Source organism: Callospermophilus lateralis, chromosome 3, assembly GCF_048772815.1.
Source record: "Callospermophilus lateralis isolate mCalLat2 chromosome 3, mCalLat2.hap1, whole genome shotgun sequence".
Lineage (NCBI taxonomy): Eukaryota > Metazoa > Chordata > Mammalia > Rodentia > Sciuridae > Callospermophilus > Callospermophilus lateralis.
The window spans coordinates 192,492,536-192,504,031 of record NC_135307.1 but is presented as its reverse complement, the minus strand read 5'-3'; the positions used below and the strand labels follow the sequence as shown (position 1 = coordinate 192,504,031).

At 63.0% G+C, this 11,496-nt stretch overlaps 1 protein-coding gene across 1 annotated transcript in view; it reads right to left on the bottom strand.

Annotated features, from left to right (window-relative positions):
• Positions 1–5,090: 5,090 nt before the first annotated feature.
• Prex1 (phosphatidylinositol-3,4,5-trisphosphate dependent Rac exchange factor 1) overlaps positions 5,091–11,496 on the bottom strand; it is a 139,051-nt gene continuing 132,645 nt past the window's right edge. Inside the window, exons 34-40 of the mRNA XM_077109198.1 lie at positions 10,945–11,088; positions 10,744–10,858; positions 9,727–9,793; positions 8,722–8,894; positions 7,468–7,570; positions 7,192–7,259; positions 5,091–5,890 (exon numbers count right to left, since the gene is read on the bottom strand). Coding sequence (XP_076965313.1) covers positions 5,848–5,890; positions 7,192–7,259; positions 7,468–7,570; positions 8,722–8,894; positions 9,727–9,793; positions 10,744–10,858; positions 10,945–11,088 — 713 coding nt within the window. The 3' untranslated portion in view covers positions 5,091–5,847. The remainder of the gene's footprint in view (positions 5,891–7,191; positions 7,260–7,467; positions 7,571–8,721; positions 8,895–9,726; positions 9,794–10,743; positions 10,859–10,944; positions 11,089–11,496) is intronic.

The following is an 11,496-nucleotide window of genomic DNA, read 5'->3' as shown; positions in this document are numbered from 1 at the left end:
ACAAGGCCCAGGGAGCTGTGGGGAAGCTGTCACCAAACACATCGGGCTCGAGCAGTGTGACTGCTATTTGGTTTCCTCTGGGACGAGACCCAGCTCTCTGGTGGCCTGTGGGTGCCACGCAGTGGTGACCCAGGACTACAGAAGTCCCCTCCCCCCCACTCCAGTCCTGGAGGTGGAAGGGCCTTCTGGGTCACCTGCTTGTCCCTCGAGCTCTCGGACGCCCTGCTCTGGAGTCACCAGCGCTGCTGCAGAGGACAGAAACATCGTGTGTCATCGTAATGCCCCACGTTTCATAAAACACCACAGAAGCCCAACAGGACCCAGAACTAAGGGTCACAGTACCACTTTGGCTCTGGGGGTGCTTTCAGCGCATTTCTAAAAGCCCCCACATGACAGGCCCGGGGGGGGGGGGGCGCGGAACAGCTCGGTTGCACAGATGAGGAAGTTGCCTGGCTTTGCTCAGAACCACCAATGGCTTCTAGGCATAAAATCCCAAGTGCACAGGTCGCCTGCGTGCTGTGGTCCCTGCCCCTCCAAGGTCACCTCCTTCTCCCCCTCACTGTTCCAGCTACCGTGGCCTCCTCACGCCTCCAACTCACCTCACAGGCTGTGACCTCAGGGCCTTTGCACTGGTGCTTCTACCTGGAACCAGATCTCTCCATGGATCTCTTCTCCTTTGGTCCCCATTCTAGGGTCTGCCCCAGCAAGGCCTCCCACGACCACCGATCAGAGGCTCACACATCTGTCCCTGGGCTCTCACCTACTGTAGTTAACTTGCTGTGTTTATGCCAGCTGCCATTCCACGTATTCATACAAATAAAATCTGTCTTCTTGTAGCAGAATATGAACTCCAGGGGCCTCAAGAATGTGGCTTTAGGCCTAGAACAGAAGCTGGTGCATAGTGAGCCCTTGATAAATAGTTATTGAATGAAACCAAGGAGGGTAAGGGAAGGGCCAGACCTAGAATCACGTTTAGGTTTCTGCAAAACCTTGATGGCCAGAATGCGGGGTGAGGACAACTCCTGACAGGGGGCATCAGTCGGCTTTTCCTTACCATAACGAAATACCCGAGGCAGGATACTTATGAAGAAAAGAGGTTAATTCAGCCCACAGTTTTACAGTCTGAAAGTCCAAACTGCACAGCACAGGTTCTGGTAAGGGCCCCTATTGGCTGTGTCACTTCATGGTGAATGGTCTCTTCCTGACAGAAACCTCAGGTGACACACGGTACCAAGAGACGGGGTGTGTGTGTGTGTGTGTGTGTGTGTGCACGCACACGTGCGTGCATGCCCTGTCAGACAGCAGGAAATGCTATGAAGAACAAAACACGGTGAGGGGAGAGGGTATCAGGAATGGACGGACAGGGCGACTTTGAGCACACCTGAAAAACATGAGGGAGTGAAGCCAGAGGCCCTAAGAAGAGTGTTTCAAGCCATGGGAACAGCATGTGCGAAGGCCCTGAGGCAGGGCTATGACATGAGGCAGTGAGGCTCCCTCTACTTCCCGGCTGACCACCTTCCACCCGTTCTCTGGAACAGCGACCTGTCCAACCCTTCCCCTCTCCCCCTTCCTGCAGGTTCCAGGACAGCGTCAGCTCTTTACTGGGGTGCTCCTGGAACCTTGTGGCCACCCTGCTTCTGACTTGCCAAACGTGAAGCTGCTCCCTCAGACCTGGAGGCTGTGTGACCTCAGGTAAGTCACTAAACTCTCTGAACCCATTTCCTGCTCATCCTAGAGGAGACCCCTCAAAGGAGTGGCAAGAGGCGGATAAGGTGGCACCTGCCCAGCAGAGAGTGGGACAGACACACAGCACTCAGCACACGGGAGTGATCCCAAATGTCCCCACCGCTCCTTCAGAGGAGTCGGGAAGGGGCCCGGTGGCCAGAGAATTCCTCTTGGATCGCAGTCTCTCTTCACAGGTGGTGGGGACCCCCGCCTGCGGGGCCTTCCTCCAACACCCTGCTGTCCTGCGGCAGCCTCGGGCGGTCGAGGGGACAAGAGGACAGGGGACCAGGGTGGAGGGGCCTCCTGCAGCTCAGTCCTCTGCCTCACCAGTCCCCAGGAGCCAGGACGGCCTGCCCCACAGCGCCACCTGGTGGCCACAGCATCCACGTGGCCATGGTCCCCTGAGAGGGACGTGGGGCGCCTCGGCAATCGTGGGTGCCCGGCCACAGCCTTCGGAGGACCGCTCTTCTCAGTCACAGGGCCATTCACCCCGTCTCAGATCCACTCGGCAGAGGGCAGACACGGAGAGGAGGAGGGTCACCGAGAGAGAGGGACAGAGAACGAGTCGCGGTCCCCGCAGGTCGGGGACAGAGCAAAGCTGAGAAGACGAGGGAAAGAGAAAAGAAACAGCAAAGGCGAAGCAAAGAGAAGCCGAGGCAGACGGTCACCTGAGCCCCCAGGAGAGCCAGTGCCCATTGTCCAAATGGCCCCTGCGCTGCCTGCTGGCTGGCCCTGTCCCCAATGTGCACCCAGGAGCCAGCCTCGGGCCTGATGCCTGGTGCCAGGCCAGGAGCTCAGGAACCTCAGCTCCGGGCACGACACGGTCCCTGGCACCCCCTGCTGGACAGGCTGGGCGCCACACTCCTCCGGGAAGCCGGGCCCATGGGACACCCAGCACTGCAGAGGGAGGTGGAGGGGGAAGGGCTCTGAGCGTGGTGACCACCGGAGATGGCCACTCAGTGAGCACGGCAGGCTGTCGGGTCCGGGAGCCAGGCCAGGGTTCTGACCTCAAAGGTATCAGACAGGACCTCCTGGCCACGGCCAGGCCAGAGCTGTGGTCAGCGGTACACGCTCTGGCTGCTCCCAGCACTGACGGCTGGGCCTTCCTCTCCTCCAGCATGATCCCTGGTGGCCGGCTCTGGGCTGGTGCTTGGCCACACACACGGGTGCTCTTCCTGGCTGCCAACCCCATAAACAGTTATGATTAGATAAGATCATGCAGTGGCCAACACACCCGTCCACCTCTGGCTTCCTGCGGGACCCTGTCCACATCACCTGCACTTGACAGTTCAGACAGCAGCCTGCAGGTTCAGGCCCTGGGGACCTGGACACCAGGGGCACAGGAGCACAGGACCCGAGAGGCCGCTCCCTGGGCTGCACCTGCCCTGGTTCACTGTTGACGGGTGGTGACTCCTGGCCAGCAGCTCCTGCCCTGGCTGGCAGGGACAGGCAACTCCAAAGCCCAGGACCTCGAAGGTGAAGGGCCAGAGGTCCTGTCAGTGGGAGCCAGGCCCCGGGGACTGGGGGACCTGAAGCGCTGGGACCTGCTGAAGGCAGCAGCTGCTCCTCACCCACTGCATGTGGCCCGGCAGGAATGTGGACCAGGTGACCAGGGCACCTACTGCCAAGAAAACAAATCAGAATTCAGGAGTGAAATCCACCAGCTGATAAATGAAGGTCCACTCCCCATCAGGTGCCAGGCAGCGGGCGGGGGTACTCCTACTCCAGGGCCTGCCAGGGCCCGCCCGGGTCCTCTGGTCTCCTGTAAGAATGCCCCTGGCCCCGGCAGCCCTCTGCCCTGCTGAGCACTGGAAGGCGTGTCTAAAAGGGAAGTGGGGTCTGCCCCCCAACCCCGCCGAGCCTAAGGAAGGATCTGACGCCCGCCTCCCCAGAGGCCCCAGCCGGCCCCAGGCTGCCCGTCCAGCACTTCTCTGCAGGCCCCAGCAGAGTCCAGGCTGAAACCTGTGGCAGCGTCTGTCCGAGGAAGGCGTCCAGTCCTCCCCGCTGACCCCAACTCCAGCTGGGGGTGACAGTCGTCTCTGAGTTTCTCTGGATCCAGAAACTGGCTCAGATAGTTCTAAAGAATCCATCCATCACGACACCCCAGATCCCAAAGTCCCAAATGCTGTCACAGCATCGAGTCTTCTGAAACCTCAGTTGAAAGACACGAGGATACCCTGGAAGGGACCGGATGGGGCCCTCGGGAATGGGCCCGGAGGGTCAGCCTGGACCCCGGCGGGAGTCCACCCAGCCCGCGCTGAGCTTCGGCTCCGCTCCTGCTCGGATCCAGTGGCCCTGCAGGTTGGGGTGCAGGACGACCGGGTGCTGTCCCTCAGACCTTCCTAAGCCTTTGGCACCTAAGGCGCCAGCAGGGGGCAGCCAGCTGCTGGGGAGATGGCAGTCACCATCTTCTACATCACGGAAACCACGTCCTAAACACAGGGAAAACCCATCCAAGACCCATCATGCACCACTATCAGCGAGTCACAAGCCCCGTGCAATCTCAGACGTCCCCGGGAGGAAGCCACTCTGTCCCTGTGACCAGGAGAAACCTGAGGGGTGGAGACACCAGAGCCAGGGGCCACTGGCTGGAGGACCCGGCAAGAGCTCCCAGCCGTCCTGTGTGGCCGTCAGAGGTCAGAGCCACCCCAGGCCACGTGCCACAGACCAGGCAGGCCGCAGCCGCCTCCTCTGTGCCATCAACTGGTTTTAATGATGATAAAAGCCCAAGGCGACTGTGAGGAGAGGAGCCGGACATTTAAGAAAACCAGTGCGCAGTGGCCGCCCCAGGGGCCCTCAGCTCCCTCAACAGGGCTGAGGCGCGTCCTGGGCTTTAACCTGCAGCAAGATGTGGCAACAAAGCCACCTCTTGTGGGCCTGTGCACGGTGACAAGAGGGGGTGGCCTCTGGGGACGGCGGGGACCAGGGTGCCCAGTAGCAGCCCACACCCACTCTCCCAGCCAGCCAGGGTGGCGAGAGTGACAAGACACCCCCTCCTCCCCGTGCTCCCCGCACATGCCGACGCCAGGGACAGCCTGCTGAGGGTCCTCTGTGGGTCCCTCTGCCCACAAGGGCAGTGGCTTCAAAGTCACTGCTCTGAGAAGTTAACATCAAAAAAATAAAGTCCACCCGAGGTGCCACGCAGTGTCCCGCGCAGGAGGCCCCTCGGTGGCCCCCGGCTCCCCGCCTCCCTCCGCAGCTCTGCCACCTCTCAAGCCCTTGCAGCCACCATCTAGAAAGTTCTAACCCCGAGTCAATGCTGGAGAAGCAGGGTGGGCAGCAGGCACCTGTGGAGACCCAGACACCCTGCAACCCCAACTCTAAAACAGAGGACACACTAGTGTTCTTAAAATTTCCAATAATTTAGTTTTTCTTTTTTAGTAGAACTGGATAAAACTGCAATACTACCTCACGTTGGTCCCTGTTAGACAATATGCCTTTCTTTGAAACTTAAAATGTCAAATATATAATTATACAACCTTAGAAAAAATCTCGAAGATGGCAACGACAACAAAAAATAAAACAAAACACCAGAGACGTCACGCCATATAAATAAGTCCGAGTGCCTCTCGGCTCAGGGCTGGCGGCTCCAGTTCCGATGGCAGTGACGTCATTAGCTGGTGTGGCTCTTGCGTGTCCTCCGGTGGCAGGAGCTGCGCCTGTCCCTCTGTCCTTCCTGGCCAAGGCCGGGTGCCCTGAGTCCACTGAGCTGGTTAGTAAGGTTAGGGGTGCGCAGGAAGCTCGGGCGGAGACAGCGTGGGCCCTGGGATGTGGCCTGGAGGGAGCCCAGGTTCAAAGTGCAGTGGCGCCATCCCGAGGGAGCTGTCCGCGGGCCTCCCGGGGCAGCACCTTGACACTGTCCCTAGGACTGGGATGGAGTCCGGAGCCTGGCTGCACCATGAGCTCCGCAAGCCCTGGTGCCCGGTGCCCAGGGTGGAGAATGTGCGGCCCAGGGTGGTGGGCAGTCATGGCCGAGTGGGCCCTGTCCTCGCAGCAGTGCAGGGGGCTGGCCAGGGACAGCTGGGCAGGAGCCTTGGGCCATCTTTGCTGCCTGTGGCATGGCCTGCTGGGTCCCCTCACTCCGCGGCTCCGTGGGTGCGGCTGAGTGGTGGCACGTGGTGTTCAGAGGTCTCCGTCCACTGGAGGCTGGCAGAGGCGGTAGAGGCTGGTGGGGGAAGGAGAGAGAGGATGAGTGGGACCCCAGAGCCCTTCAGCACTCCCCCGCCACTTTGTTGACTGTATAGGCGATTCACACCCAGAGGACGCCACTTGACAGGAATCATGAGACGGAGCGTGAACACATGGACATGCCACACCAGTCCCCTCCTGGGACACATCTGTCCCCCAGAGGCCGGTGGGTGTTTACAGACACAGGCGTGTCTTTGGAGAAGACCCGTGTGTTCAGACACAGGGGTGGGGGGCGTGGGGTGCCCTTCTGCACCTGCGGCCACTAGTGAGACCCCGTCTCTGCCGGAGCTCCTCCCTCCGCAGACCCCGGGACCCAGATGCAGAAGGGTGTAGAGAGGGCTCCGAGCCGAGCCTGCACCTGGGGGTGGGGGGGGAGGCTGCCGGCTCTCCAGCAGGACAGGAGGTCAGATGGCCCACAAGGAGTCCTGACCGCAGAGCGGGAGCAACGGGCAGCAGGCCACCACAGTACGGGAAAGCCAGGCCCCAGAGGGCTCAGGGGACAGGGCTGGGCCTGGGTTCAGCGGCTCTGCCGTCTCCTAGCTGAGTGACCTTGGACAAGATGCTTGACTTCCCGGGCCTCAGCACCCCCACATGCCAGCTGGGGACCACAGCAGGACCTTGCGCTCAGCATAGCTGTTTGGGTAAATGGGTCCCCATGGGAAAGATGGGCCAGGAACCTGGGGCAGGGAACCGCCCAAAAAATATTAGGAAAAGAGCTGAGGGTGACGAGCACGTGTGGGACCTGGGGCACCACCGAGGCCTGCGAGGGCTGCAGCACCACAAGGGCAGCGGCCTGGCCCGACCACGTGCTGGGGCCACGGAAGACAGCGTCCCTGGGGGAGTGGCCCCAGGGCAGGCGGGGACACTGCATGACTTTAGCGATAATCAAGCTGTTTCAAGATGAGAAGCTATTTAACACCGTGGGCAGAGCGGAGAAGACTGGGCAGGGAGGGTGGGAGAAGGGGTCTGGCCCAGTGAGCCCAGGTCCCAGGGGCTGCAGAGGGCTCAGTGTCACCGAGAGACGGCGGGGTGGAGGACGGGAGGGCAGGCTGGCCGCAAGGTGCTGACCAGGTCCCCCCAGCAGCCACCCGCCGCTCACTTAGGACCTTTAGGGACCCTTTCAGGGCTCCAGGAGAAGCAGGTCCTCGTGAGGTTACAGATTGAGTCAGACCCGTCTCTCCCAAAGCAGGGGCCTCAAAAGCCAGATGGGGCCCTGGCAGAGCCCAGGAGTCTGCCAGGCTGAAGGCCCCTGGAGGAGACGGGGCAGGGGCCACTCACCGCGGTGCACCCTGGGGCATCTGATCCTTGACTCGGAGGTTTTTGGCCAGAATCTCTACTCTGGGGCCCTGGAAGGAAACAGTGTCAGCCTGGGACCTGGAGGAGTTGGGACAGGCAGGGGCATCTGGCTGCGGGTGGGGGGCCCTGGAAGCTGCCTCCCTCCAGCTCCCAGGTGGGCTAGGTCTGGGCTGAGGGCGCACAGGCCCAGGTGGCCTCCCCCACCACAGGGAGCAAGCAGCTCCCCTGGGTCCCAGCCCAGACGCCGCCGAGGCCCACCTGCTTCCGCATGATGTCCGTTGCCTGCATGATGCACTTGGGCAGCAGCCCGTGGCTCCGCGCCAGGATAGCCGCCTGCTCCAGGGACACGCTCAGGGTGCTCCTGCCGGGGGAGAGAGCGTGAGGCAGCGGCTCCCACCGCCAGGCCCCACCTCCAGTGCCGTCACCCCGTGTGGCTGAGCTGCCCACCTCCGCCCTGCGTCCTCCCCGGGCTGACCTCCCCCCCGCCCTCCTCCTCCTGGCAGTTGTCACCCCTCAGCAGGTCACTGCTGCCAGGCAGGGCCTGGGGGCTCTCAGTGAGCTGAGGGCTGACCGAGGGGACTCCTCGGGCCTGGTCTCTGCTCAGTGGCCCCAGCACAGCCGCGTGGCTCAGACCAAATCAGAACTGGCTCAGCACCAGGCCTGCGGCTGGACCCCACCCTGCGCCCTTCACTCCGGGACCCTGGAGAGACGGGTCCATCTCTGCACACCCCAGTTTCCTGAGAATCAAGACGAATGTGTCACTGACGTGGGGACCAGAAAGAGGGCTGTCCCACGCACTGCAGGACACTGAGAGCACCTGGCCCCACCACTAGATGCCAGTCCCCAGACACTGCCAATGTCCCCTGGGGAGCAAAACTGCCCCCGGCTGAGAGCCCCGATGGGCCCTTCCACACGGCTCAGCTGGCAGGAAAGGAGCCCGTGGGTGCAGACACCTCGGCAGTGCCCAGCTCGCGGGGCGCCCTCCCCCCTTGATGGGACACGCCTGGACGCCCGTCCATCAGGAACCTATCAGTGCCGGACACTGGGCTAGGTGGTGGGCTACGGCAGAGAGTGACACGGCCCCTGACCTCACGGGACCCTGCCTAGGGGTGGCGGGCAGCAAACAGAGGCCCTGGTGAGCGGGAGGCACTTAAATGGGGGGACGAGGGGGCCTGGAAGGGCCCACTGGAGAGGGGCAGTCTTCCTCCCTGGGGCCAGCACAAGGGCAGGGGACAGAAGACAGAAGTGCCCAGCAAGGCCAGGAGACCAGCGCAGCCCGAGGAGGTGTGCGACCCCGTTCCCTCATGGATGGCAGGCTCAGGAGCCCAGCACCCGCCTCCTGTTCCCGAGCCCGGCTCCAGGACACCCGCAGCCCTGCCACCCTCCACTGCTGCTGCGTCTCACAGCAGCCTGCGGCCAGAGCGCCGAGGCCCTCCCCGGGGCCGGCAAGCAGTGGGGGACCAGGCTTGGGCCCAGCCGCCCTGACCCGAGGCCCAGCCCTCCCCGGCCCACCTCTGCATGCCGGTGCCACACAGGGCCATCTGACAGGCCCCCAGGCGGTAGCAGAGCTCCGAGGAGACGGGGATGAGGCTGGCACCCAAGCTCCCGCCGGCCCCAGGTTTGGGGTGCACCAAGGACTTCATGAGGCGGCAGAGCTCGTCCAGGGCGTTGATGGGGCGGATCAGCTGCAAGGCGTGGGACAGATACAATGGGGACGCTCGGGCACAGCCGAGGGCCGAGGGCCTGCCTCCCCATCTCCTCCTCATCCAGAGGTCCCTGCACCTGTCCCCCCAGCGCCCTCTCCAAGGTTTCCATGACCTCTGCTCAAAAGCAATCTGTGGCTCCCCGCTACCCTGCAGTTGGCGTTCAGTGTTCGCCCCGTACTTCAGGTCTCACCCCCGGCCTGGCCTCTTCACTGCCCAGGGCGTCTCTGAGCACAAACAGTGCCTCGCTCGTGCCCTCCAGACCCCTCCTGAGGAGGGGCCCTCCCTGCTGTCCCAGACCCCAGCCACCACGTGGAGGTAAAGGTGGCTCAGTCTTCCTGTGCCGTGGCGAGATCCTGCCGGCCACACATCCCACAGCGCGGTGCCCAGCATCTCCCAGGGCAGCTTCCAGCCCCAAGGCCAGAACGCCAAGCCGGGGTGAGGCCTGCACAACCCGGGAAGGCCGGCCACAGACACTGAAGAGCAGGGGCCAACAAGGCCGGCGGCCCTGGGCAGCCCCGCCCAGCACAGGCCAGCTGTGGGGAGGAGCCCCGAGGAGGCCTCACACCTGTCCACTTCTCAAAACAGCTGGAAGCCCCGCTGTCAGGAGCAGATCTCTTGATTTCTAAGTGCCCACGAAAATGTGAAGGAGAAGAGGACCTGGGCCCACAGGCGTGGGGTCCACCTCTCCGACCTGCAGGGGCACGGGCCCCAGAGAGACCCGCAGTCACCACGGGAGCAGAGAGGAGCAGGCCACCGGTGAGCAGAGTCCTGACCCCGGGAGCCCCACCAGCCCAGCTGCAGGGGGACGCACCTGGTCTATCTTCACGGCCGTGGTGCTGGCGTCCGTGGGCAGGTTGGACCGCTCCAGGTAAAACGCCCTGAGGGAGAGAGAGGCTGAGAGGGCCCCCAGCCACAGCTGCAGGCCGTGGTCTCCCAGGAGGAATCCCTGCCCCAGAGGGGGCCACCCTCAGGGCTCCTGTGACAATCCCGCTGCAGGGGCACCTCCCCCACCAGTGCTGTCCTCAACAGCCCCCGCCCCGCTGCCGCCCAGACCTGCTCTTCCTCCAGAGCCCCGTCCCCGCCTGGCCCTGGGTGCTGCTCCCTGCTCACTGGGTCGCAGAGGTTCCTCTAAAGGGCCAACCCATGGGCACCTAGGCCTTGGGAACCAGGGGGTCTCCACTGGGCCATGGAAGGGAGTAGAAGCCACAGGTGAAAGACGAGCTTGTGGAGCAGGTGGACCACAGCAAATGGCAAACCAGGCCCCAGGGGAGGAGGCCCTGACACTGGACCTGCCCTCCCCTAATTCTCAGCCATCCTTTGTCACCACGGCAGGACTCAGAGGGCCACAGTTGAGGCTGCTGGGGACGTGGGAGCTGCTCCCCTGGACACGTGCTTACTCCCAGCACAATCTGTTCCCTCCACTTCTCCCTGCAGGTGTGACCAGGTCAGAGGCCAGGGGCCACGCCCCCCTCAAGGCCCATGAATCTCAGCGCCCATCTCAGCTCCTGTCCCCATGCAGAGTGGACAGGCAGCTCTGCTCAGCAGAAAGGACCTGCTTTGAAGCCAGACTGTTGGCTGTGTGACCGTGGGCACATTGTGTATGCCCCTGGGTCTGTTTCCTCATCTGGAAAATGAGTCAGCATGACCTACTGTGCGCACTGCCATCAGACTCTCATGCAAAGGCCCCGCACAGAGCAGGTGCCCCAGAAAGGGGCGTCTGGCCCACTCCTCCCACGGAGGACAGAGGGAGGGTCTGCCCAGCACTGCTGTGTCCACGCCCTGTGGCAGCTCTCTGAACCCTGTCCCCAGCACAGCCCCAGGCACACACCTGAGCTTGCGGTAGTACTGCTGGACCTTCTCCAGGGACTGGGCATTGACCTCCTGCTGCAGGTCCTCTGTTGCCTGGCTGCCCACAGGAGGCGCCCCCTCCACGTTCTCCAGAGCTGAAGGGAGAGGAGGGAGGGGGGGGCTGGGTCCCCAGTGCTTGGCGGCCTTGGCTCGGCCCCTGCGGTCCCCCACAGCCGCTCACCTTTCGTGAAAAGCACGGTGTGCAGGCGGAGGCTGGCCCCGCTCTCCAGGCGGGAGGGCAGCTTGGAGAAGTGGTAGCTGTCGAGGTAGAAGACCACCCTCAGCGCCTGCCGGCCGCCCTCGATGTGGTAGGAGACGTTGGTGTCTGCGGAGGACAAGGCCAGACGGGCTCACCGCAGGGCCCCGCCCCTCTGCTATAGGAGCTTCAGCTCTCCCTTCCCCGGGTGCGGGTGACATCCCAGTGCCTCCCTGTCCCCCTCACTCCAGAGGGATAACCCCAGACCCTCTTCTTCCCACCTCAGGTGGCACCCTGGGACTTCCATGTCCACTCACGCCAGAGTCGCATCCTGTGACCCCCGTTCCCCCAGCCTAGAGAGCGCCTCAGACTCCCACCCTGAGGAGCCGCCTGTGACCTGCTCTTGGACCCCCTCGACAGCTGCTGGTTGCCACTGCTTTATTCTTGGTCCCGACACTGACTCCTGGCAGGGGAACCAGCCGGGTGTCTTCAGAGCCCTACGGGTGCTCCTGTCACCCTTTGCTGGTCACTCAGGGC